We start from the raw sequence: 24,314 nt of genomic DNA on the forward strand, positions 1-24,314 counted from the left end.
AAGGGGTCTGGAAAAGCCCCTAGCAGAAAAGTATGATTTGGGCAGAGAAACCAGGATGAGATTAGGAAGTTGCAGTTGGTTGGGCAGCTAGATAACATACTACATATAGGTTTTGGATTCTGGAAGACCTAAATTCCAGTCTTGCCTCTTACTTCTGTAATTTTTGTGACCTTGGGCAATTCACTTCCCTTCTATATAGGCTTCTGTTTCTTTCTTTATAAAATAAGAGAGTTGGATGTAAGAATTTCCAAAGTCCCATTTGGTTCCAAATTTATGATCCTATGAAAGCATTTCCTGTTTGGAAGGAAATCATAGATCTTTTAAGTAACATGTAAGTAAGTGTAATGTATAGAGTCCAGAAAGAAGCATGAATATTTCTTAAAATCCAGATAGTAAAGAGAATATTAATGGATGTTTGATTTTTTTAATTTTTAAAGAGAAATATTTGAAATAATCACCTAGACATTATTACCTAAAATTAGGGTTTTTCCTAAATGAACTTTTATTTTTACTTTCCTCACTGTTTTTGTTCTTTTTTAATCAGGATCCAGTTGACCCTCTTCGCACAGTCATTGTCATTCGCTCATTAGTGCCTGGTGGTATTGCTGAACAGGATGGAAGACTTCTTCCAGGGGACCGGCTTATGTTTGTCAATGATATTAACTTGGAAAATGGCAGTCTCGAAGAAGCGGTGCAAGCCCTGAAAGGAGCACCATCAGGAACTGTGAGAATTGGAGTTGCTAAACCTCTCCCAGTAAGAGTTTTGGTCATGTTGATTTTGTTATCTATTTTCCAGTACAAATGGGCCTTATGCTTGCTCACTTTGATGTGAGACATTATCTTGAACAATGAATACTTATTCTTTATATAACAATTACTTCCAATTAATAGACAAAAAAACCTGACCACACATGCTTATTTTATATATTTATATTATTTGCTAATGGTAGATACTAAGAGAATATCATGAATACTCCTTTAACTAATGATTAGTATGTATTAATACAGACTAATGTTGGGGTACACCAGAATGAATGCTAGAAAAATATTAATAATCCACAACAGAATTTTTGGGATCTACTTTATTCCCAGGGACAGAAATCCTCATTGCCCTGTAGAACTTGGGTTGGTTGGGTTATATGGTTGTTAGTATGTGAGAAAAAGGGAATATTTTTTACAATAGACATCCTTCTGCTAAATTATGTGTGCATTTTGGATTTGAAAATTGAATCATATTTAAAATGTCCTGGGGAAGCTAACATAAAAGAGCCTCATCATAAGAAAGTTGACTTTTGCAAACCTTAAAATGCTATATAAATGTAAGCCATTATTATTGTAATGAGAAGTTAAATTATTTTCTCCAAAGTTGGCCTGTCCTGTCTCTCATGGCACACAGTAAAGTCAAATAATTGACACTTCGTTAACTCTTGTCCTTCTTGAATAACAGAAAAGAAAAAACTAGGGGTCAGCTGGGTAGCTCAATGGATTGAGAGTCAGGCCTAGAGACGGGGAGGTCCTAGGTTCAAATCTGGCCTCAGACACTTCCCAGCTGTGTGACCCTGGGCAAGTCACTTGACCCCCAGTGCCTACCCTTGCCATTCTTCTGCCAATACACAGTATTGACTCCAAGACGGAAGGTGGTAAGGGTTTAAATAAAAAAGAAAAAAAAGAAAAGAAAAAACTATCTGATGAATAAACATTTCTCGTAAACCTACTATGTACAAAACACTATGCTTAACAAACATCAGTTCCATGATTTAAGTGCGTTGTAGCATCTTATTACATAAAAATAATTTTGTTTTTGCTTTGATACTCATCGTTTCCTTATTCAGAAAGGTTAATAGATGAAGTTGACAATTAATGAATGATTTATTTTACATATATTTAAAAAAATTTTATAATGGAAAATGTGAAAGATGATTAAATAAGAGTTGTATTTTGTTTGAGGTGAATGATCTATGACCCCAAGTTCATTAAGTAATAAGTGAAGGATACTTATACAAATTTAATACTTCTAATTATTTATTGAATAATCTCTTTCTAAACTCAGTGTTTTTTTCCTTTATTGTTGAAAATCTCTGTAACCACTAGATGTACAGAATGAGAGATGTTCAGACATGGCCAATGTGTTGATTTGGTTTTCCTGACTTCTATAAATAGGGGTGGGATAATACTTGTTTTGAGAAGGGAGAATTCTGAGGAGGAGAGGTAATAGTGATGGTGATTTTTTAAAAAAAGAAAACAAAAGAGAAGTCTCCCCATATACAGAAGAGAGAAGAACAAAGTTTAGAAGGCAACATAGACAGACAAAGCAATATTAAATTTAACACGTACTCAGAAACCTAAGCTAGAAGTAATATAGCTTTTTCATATGTAATAATCTTTTTTGTATTTTTTTTGGTATATGGAAATGCTTATGTTTGTTGATGTGTGTCAAATTCATAATCATAAAAAGAAAATTAATATTTTAAAAAGGGAAATCTTTTCCAACATGTCTCTCTTTGCATGTCCTTTTCAATGGCTATTCATCCAACTCTGAGCTTCATTCTTTCTGCAGCTTTCACCAGAAGAAGGTTATGTTTCTGCTAAGGAGGATCCCTTTTTCTACACAGCATACTCATTTGAGGAGGAAGGGCCGACTGATATAGCCCTCTTCCATGCTGAGGTAGCTCTGGTCAGTGCCCTAAACTTCCCAAGCCTTTTTCAGAATCCTTTCTTGGCTTAAATGATTGCTTTGCTGAGCATTGTAGTAGACACTAAATGTAATAGGCTTGTGCTGATTATTTGCTAATTTGATTTAAAAAAAAATTTAAGCCTGGCAAATTCAATTAACCCCTGCCACAAGGTTCTTAAAGATGAAGTGTGTGGGGGGGATATATATTTGTGTGTGTGTATGTATATACATATTACATATGTGTGATGTGGAAAATAGATTTGTTGATATTTGAGAAAAAATGTAATTAATAGTCTATTAAGTTAAAATATAACTCATTTTCCTGCCAAATTTAAAATTGATGTATTTCTTCTTTCCTATAATACCCCTATTATATATTATTATATATCTTTTTAAAGTGCCACTACCTATATTTTCTTATAACTATCATGGTGTTTGTAGTTGAGTATTGATTAATCCGCAAAATGTATTAAAAAGAAGAACCAGTCATTTGTTATGCAGTGTGATATGTCTAAATCATATAAATTAGGTTCTCTTTTTGATTATGGAAAAGGAGGCTACTAAAAAAGGGAAAAAATCAAATCTCATGATTTGTATAATTGATGTAAAAATTAAAGTAGAAGACCCTTTTCTGTTCACTCTGTTCTTTGACAAGGAAATATATAAATTTAACAGTACTAAAGGACCACATTGTCTTTCTACCTTTTTTTGACATACATTTTCTAAGCTTATTTATATAGAAATTTTATCTCATGAATTATACTAATTATATTGTAGTTGAATATCTTTTTAAAATAATTCATACATAGATATATTTGGTATCAGTTTTAGAATATATTACATACATCATCATAATGTTTTTAGCACACCATTAGTCTTCTAAATTTCTTGCTTTAAATTAGAGCATAAATTACTATAGACCTAAATTCTTCAGCTATATGTATCTATGCTGATGCTTATTGTAAGAGAAAATTTTTGTTTAAGACATGCAAAGTAGAAAGTTGTGTTCAGGGAAAAGCTAATTCCCCAAATTCCAATTCCCTGGAATAGTCAAACTTGACTAGAATATAGAGCATTTAAGTGGGATTATTCTTGAAAGGTAGGTTGTTGCTAGTCTTTGGATGACTTTAAATGTAATACGAGGAGTTTGTATTTAATCACAGAGAGTTGGATATTCTCCTGTCAGGAATTTTTAACTTGAGACCATGAACTTGTTTGAAAAACAAAATAATATAACAACTGTGTTTCAGTACAGTTGGTTTCCTTTGTTATTCTCTATATTTTATTTTATTCATTTAAAGCATTTTTAGTAGGGATCTGTAGGCTTCACCAGAATGCTAAAGAGTCCCATGGCAGACACAAAAAGATTAAAAACCTCTGCTTTAAATATTTTTCACTGGATGATTGACTTAAATTTAGGTTGATGATTTTGACATTTTGTTAAGGATGGATCGAAGAAGAGAGAAAAAGGGAAGATCAAGGAGACAAAGTAGTGTAGGAATGAGATGATGAAGGTCTGAAGAAATGACTACGGATTGTGGGAATTCCTTAAAAATAAATTGTACCATGATAAATTTAAGTAAGCTCTAAAAATAGGGTTTTTTTTTTTGCAACCATTCTTGGGCTCATGTACCTATTATTAATTCAAATTCATTGACATTTATTAAACATTTATTATGGTCCTGCTCTACCATGAACTGGGCACTTGAGATACATGTTTTTTCACTTTTAATAAGTCTATTTATAAGTTTATTGACTATTGCAAACTCTAAGCTTAGTTGACTTAAATAGAAAGTGATTTTATTTTTCAAGCATTACAATACACTCACTACATTTTGCTTTAGAATACCTTACTCTTTACCTACCTTCAATGGATGCATATTGTTTCTGTGACAAAATACAAATATCTGGTATTTAAGGAAAATCCCCAATCCAATTTGCATGTACCCTTTCTGCTTGATTTCATACCATGTTCCCTTTGCTGTGCATTCTAGACAACCTAGATTACTAGCTATTCATGAAACTCTTTATTACATTTTACACAACTAAGTAGTTCCACAACTGGTCCCCATGGTCTTATCTCTGCTTTTCAGAATCCTTCTGTCAATTCAAGATCTAGCAACATGATCTATGAAGTCTTCCCCAAACCTCATAATTTTTAGTTTTCTCTATCTCCTTAAATTTTCTAGGAATATTTTTATTTCTTCTTTATTTCTAAACTCATATTTGTATTATCCATGAATATGTTACACTACCTCAGTAGACTTAAATGCTTAATGACTGCTTCCTTTGTGTCTTTATGGCTTAAGTAGCCAATATAGCACTTTGTGCATAGAGACAATAAATGTTTGTGGAATTGAACTAAATCATGTATCTAAAGCAGATTTTCAGGAAGACATGACAGGTTTACAGTAAATCATCTTCCTTCTGACACGATTGTGGTCCAATAACACCATTAAGATAGGAGAGTCAGTATTGCATGGTAGATTAAGAGTTGCTTTTGAATCTAGAAAGCCTGGAATGATTCCTGCCTCTGACACATACTGACAGGGTGACTTTGAGTAAGTTACTTAACTTTTCACTAGTAGGAAATTCTTTGAGACTAAAAGTTGTAGGAAGTTGCTGACCAGCACTGATAAAGAAAATTTTCTGCCTAGAGTTCCCTAAAACAGTCACAGATCCAATTCCTCTTTCTTATCCCTACATAAACAGATGCCACTGTGACATCACATGTCCTGCCCATAATATCCTTAGTTTTATCATGCAAGTACACTTCTGGCTTACTTTCCACTTGGAACTAAAGCATTATAGGCTTTCAAAAAAAAAAAAAAACACTACCAAAATGCATGTCTCTGCTCTTCTTTCTATGGAACTAACTTAACTAAGTGACAAAATAATTTTCTGAAATGTTACACCTAGTGTGTTCTTTGGACTCAAATATCAGATTAGACCTGTCTGAATGAAGAAATTCAAGATTTTCTTAGCAGAGAGAAAGTGCTACCCTGTTGATACATCCAGTGCAAATGTGAAAAATAAGCAGAGTTAGAAAAACAATACACACCATTATACCACCAAATTTACTTTTTAAAAATCCACTCTATTTCTCAGTTCCTATGGTATATCTGTGAAAAAAATACTGAAAAAGTCTGAAAGAATATTCCTAGGGACTTCAAATTCTTTGTTCCCTGGGAGTGACAATAGTTTTTTCAGTAAATAATCCCTACCTCATTCTATGCATATGAAAAACTATTCACAGCCATTTCTAACCTATGGTAACAGCATCATTTGGGAGTGGGATGGGGGGATCCTATGAAGTTTATCTAAAACATGAGTCTAAACTTCAAAGAGTTCAAGCTAACCAGGGATATAAGCTACCAATACAGATAACACTAATATACAACACTAAGGAGATTAGGATCTTATGAAATAGTTTATGTGGTCTGAGGAAGGTTGTTTCCAGCTGTATTCCCAACCATACTCCTGACTTCCTCTCTAATATCAAATAATCTAGTTTCCTGTTCATCTAAGATTATTTCTGACAACTGCTATGAACTTCCTTAAAGTAATTCCTTCATTTGTCAAAATAAGGAGTTTGGACTAAGGTCCCTTTGCACACTCAATTCTTATTAATCTATATACTCCCTTCTTTCATTCCTCATTGCTTCTTAGCATCATCACCAATTAATTCTTCTTCTAACCATAGAAAAGCTAACTGTCTCCCTCATTTATCATAGGTTCATTCAGTTCAGTTCAGTAAACATTTATTAAACACCTACTCTGTGCCAGGCACTGTGCTAAACACTAAGGGTACAAATAAGGCCCTGCCCTCAAAAGAGCTTACAGTCTGATATGGGGGTATGAATATATACAAAAGGAAGCTGGAAAGGGAAGGGTACCAGATGGTACCAGTGTGGGGACATATTGTCCCTTAGAGTTCAAAGTAGAGATGCAGATGGGGAATGGAGAGTTCCTCTACCTTGTGGAGAGTTCCTACCTCTTGCTTTCCATTTCATTTCCTTCTTCCATGATCTTGTTTCACTGTATCTGGATTAGGAACTGTTTTCAAGACTTGATTTTGTGCTGTTGCCCATAATCCCCCTGTGGGTTCTTACAAACATATTTGATCATTGGCTTGATCACTGAAAATTTAATGGTTTCTAGACTCAGTGTATTTTTAAATGTGCTTTTTAAAAAAGCTTTTAAAAATCATTGCCTTTAGTATGCCTCTGCAAGTAATTTATTAAGACTGAAGGTTTAAAAAAGGAGACTAAATTTGTGTTGAATTATAAATCCCGGGGGGGAGATGATGCTTTTTTCAAGAGTATGAATTAGAAAACAAATTATGCTTAATTTATACAACTACTTTAAACTTAGAAATGACATCCAAGCCTTTTGCTAATTGTTGTTAGTGAAAAAAAGAATATATTGGCTCTGTTATTAATGAAATGAAGTCATACAGTTGTGACACTTAATGTCAGCACCCTCTATTCCTGGTTGTCAGCTTTTCTTGTTCTATTGCATTAGCCAATCCTTGATATATCAAAAATTCTATGCATAGCAAAGATTAAAAATGAGAATAGAACCAGGATGCATTTTTTGCCTTGAGCTGGCAAATGTTGGTAACATATGTGTTAAGACAGATATTCAGACTGATGCAATTATATTTATTGCTAGGTGGACGCAAATGAGGCAGACTTAGCAGATGAATCCACCTTCGAGTCTCAGTACTCTCCTGAGGATGAGGATGCCTTCCAAGCCTCAATGTTAGCTCTCCATGGCAGTGCTTGCAGCAGTGGCTTGAACTATAGCCTCTCTATACCGCCATCTCCTCCTAAGGTAAAAAAATAAATTGTCATTTTATTGATGGTTGGAACATTTATTATAAGTATCTGAGGTCAATATTTATGTCTGGCTGCTGAATTCAATGTGGTGGCTTTCTGTTTCTGTGGTTCCATCTGCTCATGGCTTCATTATCAGATTAAAACACAATTTCATTAGGGAGCGTTGATTGGATACCTCTCAGATCAGTAACACCCTGTTTATATCTAATATCTGTGAGACAGTGTGACAGGCACACAAGGGTTCAAAGCTATGATTTTTTTTCACAATCCAGAAGGATAAAATATTAAAAGACAATTTGAAAAATTCCAATTGTGTTTCCATACATCTTAATAAATAATGAAATACTCATTTCACAAATGGCTGTAAAATTGATTTCTAAAAAATGAAATGCATTTGTGAAATATACTTTAATTCTCATATTTCTGTATTTGCATAGTATAACCATATCATGTGTGGTATGACAAATGCCTAGTAAAGATTATTTTCAGGGAAAATTATTATGAAAATTATTTTACCTTTAAGGTACAGTGAGTTTCCAGAATGAAATGGTTGTGAATCTATAGGCAAGGTAGAAAGCAAGAACAAAGAACTTATTTACCTAATTGGCCCTATGTAGGCAGATGGCATTCTAGACCCTTAATCCTTTTTCTTCTGTTCATGCTTTTCTTTCTAAATACTCTTGATTCTGATTCAATTCAGCAAACATTCATTTTTTCTGTTAAATTGAATTAAAAGTACTACATGCTATGAAAGGTAGTATAATAATGGGAAAAACACTGGATTTCAAGACCAAAATTTGGGCCCAAGTGTTGCTCATTGCATTTTTTTTTGACTGAACAAATCATATGACTTGCCTGTTTCTCAGTATCTTATTATATAAAGTGAAGGAATTAGACATATTGAACTCTGAGCTTGGTCCCTTTAAACTAAATCTGATAATAGTATGTAGATGTATAAATCTCCAAGTATGTTATTAAAATAAAAAAAAAAGTATATCTTTAAAAATTATGAAAACCAATTAAGAGCTGATTGATATTGTGTTTGTGAAGATAAATGTATATGTAAAGTCTCTCTCCGTGTGTGTACATACATATGTGTACACACATATGTATTGATTTTGAGAAGATATAAAATTTTTTCCTTTTTAGTTATCCATTAATTTTTGGCCAGAACCTTCCCAAAGATTTTCTCTCCTATGTTCAGGCTGCACCTGTTATCATTGCAAATGATGCTGGGCAATTTCCTTGGATTGGTTTGTAAGGTCTCATCTTGAATGGAGCAGCTGCTCCTGTATCACCACACCTGAGACTGTCTGTCTGGTTGTATCCTTCCTGGAATAGGTTCAGCCTTTACTGGCCTTAGGGTTGGAATCTTGAGTTCATCTCCTAATGGAATCTCCTAATCCACAACACAACACGCTTCTTCATGCCAGTGGGACAGATTGCATTGTTTAACTTAGTAATTGTTACTTAAAGGGATTACACTATCTGCATACTGAGAAGCATATATTTTACAGGACATGCTGGCAGTATGTAGTACAACATATTGGCTTACCAAAGTCTTCTGTTTTCATCTTTTGATATTTTGCTTCTCTTTTTGAGCAGTTTATTCCTTTGTTGCAATGAAATTTGGCAAGCTGGCCTATAAACTGAAATACGTAAATAAAAAAAAAACAGCAAAGAATACGTTAATGAGACTGTTTAAAAACACACTGGGAAACTTCTGCCAATATTCAATTTTTTTAAAGCGTAGAACAGTTCATGAACTGTAGTATGTTGGCAATTGTATTATATTTTGGATTGGGTTAAAATTTCTTCTGTAAATGGAAAAAATGTCCCAAATTGTAGATAAGAAAGTGAAATATTTGTAAGGGGTCATTTAACTTAAGGAGTAATCACTTGCAAAATATCACTATTAGGTGACTATATATTCTCTACTATGAAGATCTTCAGTGAATAGCATAGAGGGTCTCTGTGTCCTAAGCCATCCCATATTATTTTTTTATTTAAAAGTTGCTATATTTTATATCATCTTTATTTCTAAACACTCATTTTCAACCCTTTCCAGGAGTACTATCCTTTGTAACAAATTTTAAAAACTTAAGAAATTCAGGAGGTAGGGGAAAGAGTTTTGCAAACCTAGCCAACATCATTCTAATCTGTGTTTTGTAACTGTAGTTGTCCTCCCCTGCAAAGAAGTGAAGGGAGGGGTATTTTCTCCTCTTTACTTTAGGGCCAAGTATAATCATTGTTTCATTTGATTTTTCTTTTTGGTCTTCATTTGCATTTTTCTTTTCATGTTTTATATGTTCATTTCCTAGTCCTACTTATTTTATTTTTCAACAGTACAAATAAATCTTTCTATGATTTTCTGTTTTCTTATAATCTCTAATTTCTTATGATTCAATAATGTCACTATGTGTTTAATTATTTGTCAATCTATTTGGCAACTATCTATTTTGTTTCTAGTTCTTTGCTACTGTGTAAGTATTGTGAAGTTTCATTGTTATTCTTTGAATTATGCCTAAATTTGCCTCTTATCAACTTTCATATATTGCATTGAATTTGTTCCCTTTTACCCCAAGATCAAGTCCAAGTCCTATTTCATATGATTTAGTCCTTTAGATGCCTGAAAAGTTATTATGTTCTCCCTAAGTTTTTCTTTCTATGGGCAAAGCATGCTCATTTCCTTCAACCAACTCTTGTATGAAATGGTCTCCAGTTTCTTCAATATTTTGATTATTCTGTTTTGGTTTTCCTGTATTTTGTAGTAGACCTTTCTTGATATAGTTTGTCTAGGAGAGAGTACCCCAGGCATTAACTTCACTCAAGGTATTTAAAAAAAATACCTCTTTTGATACCTAAGATCTTATTAGATGCCATATCACTGGCCTCGTGTCAATCTTTCTGTCTCCATAACTTCTTATTTTTTTAAACATATATTATCTAACCTTAGCTTACACATATTGTCTTGTGGATTTGGTTTTTTGAGTATTATTTTATATTTATCTCTAGTAAGTCTCATCTTAATAGATTCAGCCCATAATTCTAGCTTCTTGAGATCCTTTTGAATTGTATTTTATTATTTGTATTGTATTAGTTATACCTTCCAGTTTCATCTCAATATTTCAATATATTTAAGTCTCATTTACAGATTTCATATAGATCTTACCTTCATATTCATTCATATTATTGATACAACTATTGAGTAATTTTGTGTTGTGCTATTGGTTCTGGTTCTTAATTATCACTGGTTCATTTTCTTTGCATTAAAAAAAACACCTTTCTTAATCGTATTCTAGAATTTTGCTATGACTCAATCTATACTCACTGACATATGCATGAAGACTTAAAAAATCAGAATATTTACCTCTTTCTACTCGTTAGTGCTCTGTCTTTTTCTTCATGGTTTTTTAAAAGAGATTTTGATAGTGTTTATTCAGTCAAACTTACTTAAGATGGAGACCAAATAGATAGTTTATAATTCAGGTGAGAAGTGATGAATGGCTAAACTAGGGTGGTAGATATATGATTGGAGTAAAACGTGAAGTATTCAAGAAATGTGAAGATAGAAATAAAAAGATTTGGTAACTTTATGAATTACATGTATGTGAGTGATGAGTGATTGACACTGAGGTTACAAACCTGAGTGACTAGAAAAATGGTGATGCCCTTGATAGTGTTGAGGAAATTTAGAAGAAGGCTGGCTTCAGGGTAAAATACAAAGAGTTCTGTTTTTGACATGATGAATTTGAAATCTCTATGGCATATCCTATTCTAATGTTCTTGAAAGAATACTAGAGCTCAGGAGCAGTAAACAAGGCAGTTCTTGAAGGAATACTATAGCCTAAAGAACAACTGGCTGGATAAATAGATCTAAGAATCATTGATATAGAGATGGTAATTAATCCCTTGAGAGCTAATGAGCATACCCAGTGAGAAAATATAGAAAGAAAAGAGGGAAAAAGCAGAGAAAGTTCATGGGTATGGCATAGATGATGAAAACTCAAAGGAGACTGGAAAGAAATTATTTAGATTTTTAGGAGGAAAATCAAAAGAGGACATTGCCTCAAAATCCAGGAAGAGGGAGTGGTATGTCAAACTATTGCAGAGAAATAAAAGATAAAAATTGGGAAAAGGGCCATTTGTTTACTGGCAGTTTTGGAGAGGGCAATTTCATTTGAATTATTAGGATAGAAGCAGATAATTTAAAAGATAGTAAGAGAAGAAGAAGTAAAGGTATTGAGTATAGGAGACCTTTTCAAAGAATTTGATGAGAAAAAGAGAGATAAATATATTTCAGGAATTGTAAGACTCTAGAAAGGTTCTTTTAAGGCTAGAGGAGATAAGCATATTTCTAGACAGTAAGGAAGACTTAAAAAATTCTTAAATTTTAAAATTAATTTAATTAAAATTAAAAATACTAAAAAGGGAAAAAATAAGAGAATACCCATTTAAAATAACCATAGCATGAAATATCTAGGACCAGATGTGCCAAAACAAACCCAGAAACTATCAGAACATAATTATAAAACACTTTTTATACAAATAAAGTTAGATTTAAATTAATTTGAGAAATATTTATTATTCCTGAGTGAAAACACAGCCAATATAGTTAAAGTGACAATCTTACCCTAAACAAATCTACTTGTTCAATGCAATCCCAATTAAATTAGCAAAAGTTATTTTACTGAAAATAGAAAAAATAGTAAAATATTTTTGGAAAAACAAAATGTCAAGAATATTAAAGGAATTAGTGAAAAAGGTAAAGGAAGGATAGCAGTACCAGATTTTGAATTATATTATAAAGCAGCAATGATCCAAACTCTGTACTTGACAAAAGCAAAGATCCAAGTTTTAGGGATAAGAATTCACTATTTGCTAAAAATTATTGGGAAAACTGGAAAACAGTCTGAACAAAATTAAATATAGACCAATATTTTTTACCATTTAGCCAAGACAAGATCAAAATAAATACATGATGTAGGCATAAAAAGAAGCAATCATAAGCATACTAGAAGAATAGGGAACATACTCCCTTTCAGTTTTATGGATAGGAGAAGGATTTGTGAATAAATAAAGAGATATAAAGCATTGTGAGAGAGAAAATAGATAAATTTGAAAATATTAAGTAGTTTTTATATGAATAAAATTAATGTAGCCAAGACTAGAAGGAAAGCAGTAAGTTGAGGAAAAAAAATTTATAGACAGTTTCTCAGATAAAAGTTTCATATTTAAATGTATAGAGAACTTTGTCAAGCATATAAGAATATGAGTCATTTCCCAACTGGTCAAAAGCTATGAGCAGATAGTTTTTAGATGAAGAAATCAAAACTATATACAAAACTATATGAAAAATGCTCCAAATCATTATTGATTAGAGAAATGCCAATGCAAACAATTCTGAGATATCTCATATCTAACAGATAGTCTAAAATGATAAAAAGGCAAAATGAAAGGGATGTAGAAAAATGGGGACACTATTATACTGTTTGTAGAACTGCGAACCGATCCAACTATTTTGGAGAGCAATTAGGAATTATGCTCAAAAAGTTACAAATCTCTGTATACCTTTTGACCTAGCAGTATCACTATTAGGCTTATTTCCTAAGATATAATTTTATATATGCATATACTTTTTTTTTTGTCAAAAGATGCCTTCTATAACAGGAGGAGGAAGTTAAGTGGGTATTTTAATGCAATAAACAAACAAATTTACTTAAACATTTTCATTTTTCTGGAGGACTAAATAGATAAATTAAAATTTTTTAAAAGGGAGAGAATAAAAATTGGTAAGAATAGTAACTGGGATAACCTTAAGGAGAAAGAACATAATCATATATTGAATTGAAGATAAAGGCTTCTTCTTCAATGACTACAGGAAGAAATAGCAGACCTTAAGTAGCAAATTGGGCAGTTTTTTTTTTTTTCTACCCTAGGATGTTGTTCTGGGTCTAGTCACTTGACACTGAGGGCAATAAGCTGCTCTATTTTCTAAGTCAGAAATCATAGGGAATGTCACCTTTCTAAACTCTCCTAACCCCTTTTTGAAATATTTGGTATTAAGGATAAGCATTAGCCATCAAATCTGTATTTTAATGCCTGCTATGTTCTAGGCACTTTGCTTAAGTAGTGAGGATACAAAGAAAGCTAAGAGACAGTTCTTGCCCTTGAATATGCTCAGTTTAAAGGGAGAAACAACATGAAAACAATCTTGTACAAAATCATATACAGGATAAATAGGAAAATCAGTAGAAAACCAAAAATAGTTCCTGTACTCAAGGAGATCATATTCTAATGGGGCGGAGAAACCACATGAAAGCAACTTATGTATATGTGATAGGAAAATATAAATGAGAGGTAATCTCAGAGAGAAGGCATTAAAATCTAGGGGACTGGGAAAGACATGTAGAAGGTAGATAAAAAAACCAGGAGGCAGAGACAAGGCTGGATAATATTCCAAGAATAGATAGAGTGAAAGGGATTAGGAGTTGGGATGTTTTGTAGGTGGTATGATGAAAGGCCTCATTGTTGTGGATCATAAAGTAAGTAGGAGGAAAGGCTTAGAGACCTAGAAAAGGTAGGAAAGAACAAGATTGTGAATCCAAAAACATTTACAAGCCAAAGAGGATTTTTTATTTGATTTTGGAGAAAATGGGGAGTCAGAGGGATTTATTGAGTTGGGGAGTAGCATGGCCAGACCTACATTTTAGGAATATTTCTTTGGACCCTGACTAGAACATAGACTAGAGTGGGGAACTACTTGAAACAGAGACCCAAAGAATGCTGCTATCTAGCTCAAGCATGAAATACGAGGGCCTGGATCATGGTGGTGACTAGGAGTGGAGATAAGGAAATATATGGGAGAAATGTTGTGAAGGTATAGAGGATAAGACTTAGATAAGTGAGGTAAGCACAAATGAACAGTCAAGAATGATAGCAAAGTGATGAACTTTGGTATTTGGGAGAATGGGGAAGCCCTCCATCATAGAGTAGTTTGGGAAAGAGGATGGTTTAGAGGGAAAGGTAATGAGTTCAGTTTTGGAAATATTGAATTTGATATGTCAAATGTGGCACATCAAGTTCTACATGTCTAATAGGCACTTGGATGAAGTTTGAATAGATTACTTTTTCCATATTAAATCTAAAGTATTTTCATGCAAGGTTGAAGATAATTACACTTTTCACCACATATGAGTGATAAATTTGGAAGGAAAGTACAGTGTAATAGTTGAGAATCACAGCTATTTCTTTTTTAAACCCTTACCTTCCATCTTAGAATCAATACTATGTATTGGTTCTAAGGCAGAAGAATGGTAAGGGAATGGGGGTTAAGTGACTTGCCCAGGGTCACATAGCTAGGAAGCATCTGAGGCCAGATTTGAACCCTTGAAATCCCATCTTCAGGCTTGACTCCCAATCCACTGAGCCACCTAGCTTCCCTTTTTTAAACTCTTGAAATTACTCAATGATGTATTCTAACTTACTGTTAATTAGTGGAAGAGTATGGATTTTAAACCAGTTATTTTTATTTCAGTTCAGTTGTTTTTCTTTTTATGTCATCCTATCCCTCTAATCAAAAACTTTTACCTTCCCATCTTTAACTACCTTTTGACTTCCAAAATTTATTCATATTGTTGTCATGATAATGGAAAATCAATTTGTATACATCAGTTATTACAGCACTGCAAACTTTCAAAAGTAACAAAAATGTTATCCTTTAATTCAAACAGTCTAGTCTGTGGAAAATTAATAAATGTTTAGTATAGTTTTATAGCTCATTAAAATTGGAGGATAATATAATAGAGGCAGAGGAGAAATTAAAAATAGAAAGTTGGAGCAGCTGTGTTTACTCATAATAGTAAAAACATTCTACAAAAAATGTAGAATTCTGCTGTGTATTAGATAAATAAATAATAGATAAATAAAAGGTATGATAGATAAAATTTATATAATGTATTGAGGTTTTACAAAGCACTTAAATGTATTTTCTTGTTTGATCTTCACAACAACCCTAATAATAAAACAAATTATAATAAGATAAATGCTACTTTAAATACCCAGTTTTACTAAGAGAGATTAAGTTATTTACCCAGCATCACAAAGCTCTTAAGTGTTTGAGGCAGAATTTGAACTCAGGTCCACCTGACTCCAAGTCTAGCATAGTATCCTCTATGTAACCCAGCCTGAAAGAAAAGTAGTATTATGTCTATCTGGTTTCAAGTTAGGTATAAGGAATTTTAAAGGTCCCTTTGCACAGCTAATAAGCAATCTTGGGCATGTCACTTAACCACTCTGGGTTTCAGCTTACTCATCTGTACAAGGTTGTACTAGATGAGCTCAAAGGTCCCTCAGAGCTTTAAACCACGCCTGTGATCTGAGGATCTTCTGACATCGCCATGATACACTCCTTTGAGAACTTGGTCACCCTAGGATTTGATGCATCTGTATTAAATGTTTTTATTGTTTCATTAGGAAAGATAGATCTAACACCTAAATTTATATTTCAGTTATTATTTCCCCCTTAAACAATATGCTCCTATTATCAGATGCTTGTTGGATAAGTCCTTAGAGATCCTTTCAGTATTTCACACCCCCAAATCTGTACAAAATGGAATTTATTATTCTCCCTTCCAAATCCAGTTCTCTTCTAAGACAGGACATTGCCCTGCTCCAGCTCAGGCAGCTTCCCCTCATTGGAATGATCCTTGCCAGTTTTTCCTCTTATACAGACTTCATTTATAATCAAGTGCCAACTCTCGTGGATTCTACTTCCACCAGATATCATTAAATTGTTCCTTTCTCCATTGAAGGAGTTAAGTGGTAGTCCTTCAAATTCTGTGCCTCATCAGGGAAACCTGATTTCAGATTTGGCCTTAGACACTTAATAATTGGGTTGTCTTAACCTTTCTTTGCTTGGCTCAATTTCTTCAGCTGTCGAATTGGAATAATAATAGTGTTTTGGGGGGCTTGAGGTGAACCCCCCAGGGTCGGGAAGGGTACCTTTTGCAAGGATGTAAGACTCCGAAACTTAGCTTAAAAATAAAAAGAGAAATTTAATCATTTAAGGTAATGCTGAATCTGGCTAGGTGGCACAGCATATATGGAAAGTTGTTCTCCCAGATGACATGATTTCTGGGGTCTTTATACTCTTTATAGCAGCGAAGATGTGACTTTGTGCCACACTGAAATTGTGACTCTAGAGTGTAGAGTGGTATGCACTGAGGTATGGGCAGGGAGGAATTTTAGTCATCTGACTGGGGTCTGCCTGAAAACATAGGGGGTGACCCTCAAAGTTTAGGGGGTATGACAATAGATGTCTTAGATACAACCTGATGGTAGCAAGGCATAGCCTGGAGGTGTATCTCTCTGTCCATCTAAAGGGTGATCCAAGGAGGATACTTCTCTCAGGGTCTTATAGGAGTTTTCAGATATTTTGGGTTAGGAGTCACAAGGAGAGAAGGGAGCAAAGGAATTTCCCTGCTCATAGTTTGCCTGAAACACTTCTATAGTTTTGGGGATACAATGCCCATGCCAATAGCACCTTCTTCCTGGGTTTTTTGTGAAAATCAAATGAAATAGTACTTGTAAAGGGCTTCGTATAGGGTCTGGCACATAATAGGTGCTACAAAAATGCTAAATGCTATTATTATGATAGTACTACTATTACTACTCCTATCATCATTACCTGATTTAAGTCTAGAGGCAGCTAGGTGGTGCAGTGGTTGAATCCTGGGAGTGAAGTCAGGAAGATCTGAGTTTAAATTTGATTTCAGATATTAATTAGATGTGTGTGACCCTAGGCAAATCATTTAATTTCAGTCTGCTTCAGTTTCTCAACTGTAAAATAAATAGTTCCCAGAATGATTATGAGAATCAAATGAAATATTTGTAAAGTACTCAGCATAGGATCTTGGAATATATTGTAGGTGCTTAATAAATGCTTTTATTTCTCTTCTTAATGGCTTCTTAATATGGTCTAATTGGTCTTCCTGCTTCTTGTCTTTATCTTCTTCATCCTCCACATAACTGCCAAATTAATATTCCTGAGATAGAGATTTATTCTTGTCATTGTCCTCCTCAACAAATTTCCCTTGCTCTCAATTTGATATATAAGCCTGCTCCATCCCTCCTACTCCCATCTCCACCCCCTATGTGCCTATTACCCAGCTCTGGACCTTATAGATTGTGGATTTTAAAACTAATATTCAACAACTAAATATTATATTTTAGTAATAATAAACTTAACTTAAAAAAAAAAACCAAACCAGAGGGAAAAGGTGCTAAACTCACCCAGCGGGTCCCAGGAACCAAAGAGGAAGAGGAAGGAGTTACAGCCAACTATAAAACAATAACATGACCAGGCAAATGTGGAGGCCCAGGAGAGATAAAAGGGAATTTTTGGGAAAACTAAGGGACTTATGGGGGATGAAGTCCAAGGTTCAAAATCTCCATTTATACAAGACTACTGTTTTATCATTGTTTTACAGCATTATGTGATTTGCCTTGCTGATTCTTAATAAATGAATTGCTTCATTCAGGACTACTAGTAAAATTGTAGTTTTGACATTGAAGCTCTAATTTTTTTTTTTTTTTTGGCGGCTACATTTCTGAGTGAGCTAAATGTAGAATTTCTCTCTATTAATCCTCTGGATTCTATCAGTCTGTACTTTGCTGTCTGTTTTTAATAGTTCCCAGAAATTTTATTACATGATTCCCTGGAAAGAGTTTTTTTTTTTTAAGACTAATAATTCTCAGATTGTCTCTCTGAACTCTGTATTGAACCTTTATTGTTTTATTTTGAGAACTAAGGTCTCATTGCAAATATACTGCTAAAATATTTTTTTTGGCCTATTATTCTGCCATCCCTGAATAATAGTGTTTCACCTATGCATTTTCAGTCCTCAGATTTTCACTATTTTAAGCTGTCATTAACATTCTTCTTGTATTCTTCTTTGATTGATCTCATTTCCATAATAATACATGGCAGATCTTTTATGTTTCATCTTGAGTTTCTAAACATTCTAAAGATTTAGGGGAATGATTCATTTCTTGCTTCTGTGGATCTATAATATTTTTCATTTCTTTAGGGACTTCTCTTACTTTGCTAAATATTGTATTTATTCATTCTACTTAGTTTATTTTTCTTTTTGATTTAATATTTCTGTTACTATCCTACAAGAAAACCATTTTTCCTTATTAGAATTAAATTTATTTCTCTTATTTTCATTGAAAAAACTTATATTTGACCAATTTGTGTTGTTTTTAGGTGATTGTAGGGGAAGGGAGAATTAGACCTAGTCACCACAATTCAAGGAGCCATCCTTACTAGAACCTTCCTTCCCACAAACTATTAGAACATGTTACTTCACTTTTAAAATATAGGGAATTTGGAAGGGGATTTACTGAACATTTTTGTTCTATTTTATTTAATTTTATGCATTTGGGCAACAATAAGAATGTCTCATTTGAGGGCAAACCAAAACATTGATTTAGAAATAAGTTAATTTAGAGATCAATTTGTGTTAGAGGATTGTAGGGTTATTTTTGAAGTGCTTATAAAAAATGCCTTTCTTTTAGCTCATAAGACTCAAAAATAAAACTGATTTGGCATTTGAGCAGCATGAACATTTCTGAAGTAGGCGTATGTTGTCTGCAGTGTTGACTAGCTTTTTCTTTTCTCTGTATCTATATTAACTCTTTACTGAGCATGGTGTGGGACATTTCTGCTATGTGATTTTTCAGTAAACTCAACCTAGGGCAAGGCATCTTCTAATGTTTTTCTAACAACAATTTATAGCGGTTTCATCTTTTTGAGAGTCTTATTTTAAATGACTTATATTATTTGAAAATCTCATTCAATGGTATTAGCTTTGCCAAGTCAATTAACAATAATAAGTATGTAAATAATTTAAAGTTGATTACTTTATAAGAATTTAATCTTGAATTACATTATCATATTTTCTTTTCCTCCATCATTTATATAGCAGTTTAAAATTGTTTTATGAGGCTTTTTGAATTAGAGAATAATAGTAATAGTTAGCTAGCATTTTTATCTTAGCACTATAATTTACATATAAAAAAGTACCTCACAAAACCATGTGAAGGGACTTATGTAAATATTAGTGCCTTTTTTTTTTAACAGAGGATAAATTTTAGCCCAAATTGAATTTAACTAGCAAATATCAAAGCTGGAAACCAAATGACATTTGCATAGAGTTTTAAAAGTTTTGGAAGTACTTCATATATAGGTCATGTCATTTGATCTTACCATTAAGGTGACCCACCAATGTAGGCACTATAGGTTGTTACAGATGATTGCTTAGAGTTATTGTCTTTGGTCACAGGCTTTGTGGCAAGATTTGAATCCAGTTCTTCTTAATCTTGCCTTCTATGTACTATACTATCTTGCCTCTGTTGACAGTAGATTTGCCAGTAAGCATTTATTTAAGTGTTTATGCTGTGCTAAGTTCTGAGGATGCAAAAAAAATGCAAAAATAGTCCCTGCTCTCAAGGACCTTATAGTTTAATGTGGTGATTACATGCAAATAACTATGTACCAGTAAGATGTATAGAGGACAATTTGGAGTTAATCTCAGGGAGAAGGCCCTTGCAGAAAGTAAGTCTTTACATGAGACTTCAAAGAAGGCAAAAGGTTGAGATGAGAGAAAGAGCTGTCCAGGGATGGAAGGAGCCAGGGAAAATATACAGGGTCAGGAGTTACACATATATGCAAGGAACAGAAAGGAGGCCAGTGACACAGAATCCTGGAGTTGCTAAAGTAAAATTGCTGAAAGATTTGAAGTTTGAGACCTAATTGCATTCCTCCAAATAATCCTTATCTTATACTCCATAGTTTCTTACATTTGGACCAATTTAAATTTTATTAAAAGGATGTAAATTAAGATGATGCAGGGTTTTCAAATTATCCTGATTATAATTATAATTGTTCTCTTCTATTTGTGATTCTTAACCTGATTTGTGTCATGGATCCTTTGGCCTGGGATTTGGTATAGCATAAAGTCTATGGACCCTTTCCTAGAATAATATTTTAAAATGCATGTGCCCTATATGAATTTTTTTCTGTTGAAATAAAAGTACTTCATATAGGTCATGTCATTTGATCTTACCATTAAGGTGACCCACCAATGTAGGCACTATAGGTTGTTACAGATGATGTTGACTTTATGAATAAATGCATAGAAGAAAGGAGATGACAATGAAAAAATAGTGTATATATACACACATATATGGAAAGTATATATGTATATACATGTCAGAATACAATATATATATTATATATGTATGTGCACACAGATATACATATTAGAAAGGAAGAAACTTTAAAGATCATTTAGTTTGAGAGCCAGTAATATTAGGTTATAGATATGCCTAGGGTCACAAAGCTAGTTTAAGGCAGATCCAGAAATGGAATCCAGATTTCCTGGCTTACTGGCCAATGTTTCTTTCCCATTAGACCTGAAAAAGTTTTTGCTAAAATAATTCTTTCTCAGACTTAGGAAAGTCTCAGTCAGTTAGGATGAACTGTATTTAATTCAGTTCAACTTAACTAACATATTAAACACTTAATATGTGTAGATACTGAACTAGGTTCCAGAATTACTAAGACAAAAATGAAAGTTAATGCTTTCAAGGAGTTAATGTCAGCATTGTGTTGTCACCATCATGTTGATTATTATCCATAATTAAATATACTAATGCAGTGAGATTGAGGGATATAAATTAGTTATGTTTTTAAAAAAATTCATAAATTCTCTCTTTGGAATAGTTTTAGCCCTGGGTCAAACTCTATAGATATCCTGATGCTCTGTATAGTATAGTAAGGATCAACTGAGAAGGATCCAATATTTATCTGGTCTTGTGAGCAGCACGTGTTATAAAATCCACTCACTAAAACATATGCTGTACTCCAGATGGTTTGCATAAAATATAGTATTCAAAAATTATGAAAAGAAGAGCATTTGATAAGTGGAAGTCTTCAAAGAGAAAGGCTATAGTTGGCTAATACTTTTTTGAATATGGAATGATTGTATTGCATTATTTCTGTGCCTCATTACTTAAAATGATGGTTTAAAAATCTTACACTACTGAGATGTAATCAATTGATTTATAGTCATGGTTCTTGATTTTTTAAAATCAGGATACTGGTGAAAATCCTGCTGAGCTTCTACTTGATTTTCAAATGTCCAGTGAGGATCTGTACAGTAAGGATCTGATTCAAAGACAAGATGAAAAGCTATCATCGGTGGACCTAAGAATGGAGCCTTCATCTAGCTTTACCAGCACAAATCTCTTGCCTACACCAGCTGAATGTGAAAATGCAGAGATTTGGACTGACTCTCAACTAGCAAATGAAATATTATCCACTGCAAAACTTACTTCATTTATGCTCCCAGATTCTTCTGGACAAGTAAAAGCCTTTTTTTTGCTACAGATATTTTGTGCTTTAGTTGGGGGCAGGGCGGGTGTATAGGGTTGTATGTGTGTTAAATACTTCTTTTATGCATACATATGTGATCATAAACTTAGAACCAAGGTATGAGGGCAGCTGGGTAGCTCAGTGGATTGACAGCTTAGAGACAGGAGGCTCTGGGTTCAAATCTTGCCTCACATACTTTCTAGCTGTTTGATGCTGGGCAAGTCCCTTAACCTCTTTTGCTTCACCTTTACCACACTTCTGCCTTAGAATTGATACATAGTAAGGATTATAAGATGAAAGGTAAGGGTTTAAAAAAAATAAAGAACTAAGAGGTACTTTATTCCATCTCTTTCATTTTAAAATTGCAGAAACTTAGTCCTACAAAAAAAATAAGTGATTTGCAAGGAGTAGGAATGAGATTTGACCGTTTCTCTGACTCTAACTCCAGCAATCTTTCCATTGAACTACATTAAGGATTATTTGATTGATTCACTGAATTTTAGAAAACATTCTGTTAAAGTTATTGTCTTGGTGAATTAAACCTGAACAAGTTGTAGAACATCTGATATTGAAATCATGTTTCCAAATTCTCTTTCTGTTTTCATGCACATTGTTTTTCTTCTGGCCAGAAACAAGAATCCATAATGGCAAAAGATTCCCTGGATTCCACTGGTGAACATGCTGTGTATCATGATTTATCCAAAGAGTCATTTGAGAAGACTATTATTATAGCAAAAGGCAATTCTAGCCTAGGTAAGTGCTAGCCATTCTTGATGTATTTGTATGTATTTATTTTATATGTGCATAGTAAGTTTTAAGCACAGATTTTCTTTGGTTACATTTTATTGATTTGAACTAATACTGTTAGACTCACAGGGAAAGCTATACTTTTTTCCCCCTAAAACTAAGAAAAGGGATGGTTAGTACTTTTGTTATCAATCCTGCTCAAATTGATTAGCACATGCTTGTATTTTGCCTCTAGATAATAAATTTCTTTGTTAGAAGGCTGGTAAATTGTGCACATTTCTCCTTATTTAAAATTATCTAAAGGTGTGCATTTTATATGGAAGCAAAACTTAGATCAACAATGGAATTTACAGAAAATGAAGTTAGTGATTCAGATTTCCAGATTAGGTGTGAAACCAAATTATTAGTTTTTTTCAGTGTTGCTAGTTTTAGATAAGTTGCTTGGTAGAATGAGTTCTTAATGTTTAACTTATTCTAATCATTGAATATCATCTAAAATCGAAGCTGGATATGCCACAGGTAAAATCAAACATAGATTAGCTTTTGCTAATTTTTTGCATTTTGCATAATAATTTGCATGCTTCATAGGGCAACTAAAGTGGCATAGTGCATAGGATACTAGGTCGAGAGTCAGAAAAACTTATCTTCCTGAGTTCAGATTTGATCTCAGACACTTATTAGTTGTGTGACCATGGGCAAGTCACTAACCTTGTTTGTCTCAATTGTCTCATCTGTAAAGTGAGCTAGAGTAGGAAATGAGAAACCTCTCTGTTATCTTTACCAAGAAAACCTCAAATGGAGTCATAAAGAGTCAGACACAATTGAAAAATGATCAGAAAATAATAATAAAAATTGCATGCTTCATGCCGTTTACTATCCATAAGGGACTTTAGCTTATTACACAATACAAATACTAAAATCCTTCAAACTGCGGCAAAGAATAAAAAGATTCATACCAAAAAAAAAAAAACCTTTCATTTGGCAACAGAAGGTATTGGTTAAAATAAGGATTATGATTCAGCTTTTCTCCTTGCTCTTCACTGTCTTCATAGACCTTCTTCTTACAGAGAAGAAAGATTTAGCTACACAATTCAGGCAGTAACAGTATAATCAAAGAGACTAGATTTGGTGATGTTAAAGGTTAGCAAGAGACTAGGAGCCAAGAATTAGAAGTATGAATGACTCCCAGGCCAGGGGTAACTCAACATGAGCTAGTGCTGAAAAGTGATTTCAGGTCTTCTCCGTCTCTTTGTACTTAAGTAACCTAAGATTTTCTTTTTGTTCTTTTCCACCTCTTGACCCTTTGAAAGGCATTTATCCAGGGGCTTCCAATTTTCATATATAAAGGAAGGGATACAATTACCTTGTGAATTTTGAGTTTCCATGGGTAGATCAATATGTTCCAAGATTGCCTGGGTTGGGTGTTGAGGTATAAAATAAGTCTTGAAGTTTTAAATAGTCCTTTCATCAGAGATTCCTGCCTCATTTTGAGGCCAAAACTCTTAAAAACAGGATTCCTAACTGAAGCTCTGAAACAAGCTATATATCACATACAAAATATCACTCTATAAATGTGAGCTACTATTATGACATGATGTAGGTGTGCACATTG

General features: G+C 33.4%; 1 protein-coding gene across 1 annotated transcript in view; it reads left to right on the forward strand.

Moving 5' to 3' along the window:
- MPDZ (multiple PDZ domain crumbs cell polarity complex component) overlaps positions 1-24,314 on the forward strand; it is a 228,912-nt gene that overhangs the window by 88,934 nt on the left and 115,664 nt on the right. The window contains exons 19-23 of the mRNA XM_044685473.1: positions 545-754; positions 2,558-2,674; positions 7,349-7,510; positions 21,677-21,946; positions 22,585-22,708. Of these exons, the coding sequence (XP_044541408.1) occupies positions 545-754; positions 2,558-2,674; positions 7,349-7,510; positions 21,677-21,946; positions 22,585-22,708 (883 nt within the window). The remainder of the gene's footprint in view (positions 1-544; positions 755-2,557; positions 2,675-7,348; positions 7,511-21,676; positions 21,947-22,584; positions 22,709-24,314) is intronic.

Source organism: Gracilinanus agilis, chromosome 1 (assembly GCF_016433145.1).
Source record: "Gracilinanus agilis isolate LMUSP501 chromosome 1, AgileGrace, whole genome shotgun sequence".
Taxonomy (NCBI): domain Eukaryota; kingdom Metazoa; phylum Chordata; class Mammalia; order Didelphimorphia; family Didelphidae; genus Gracilinanus; species Gracilinanus agilis.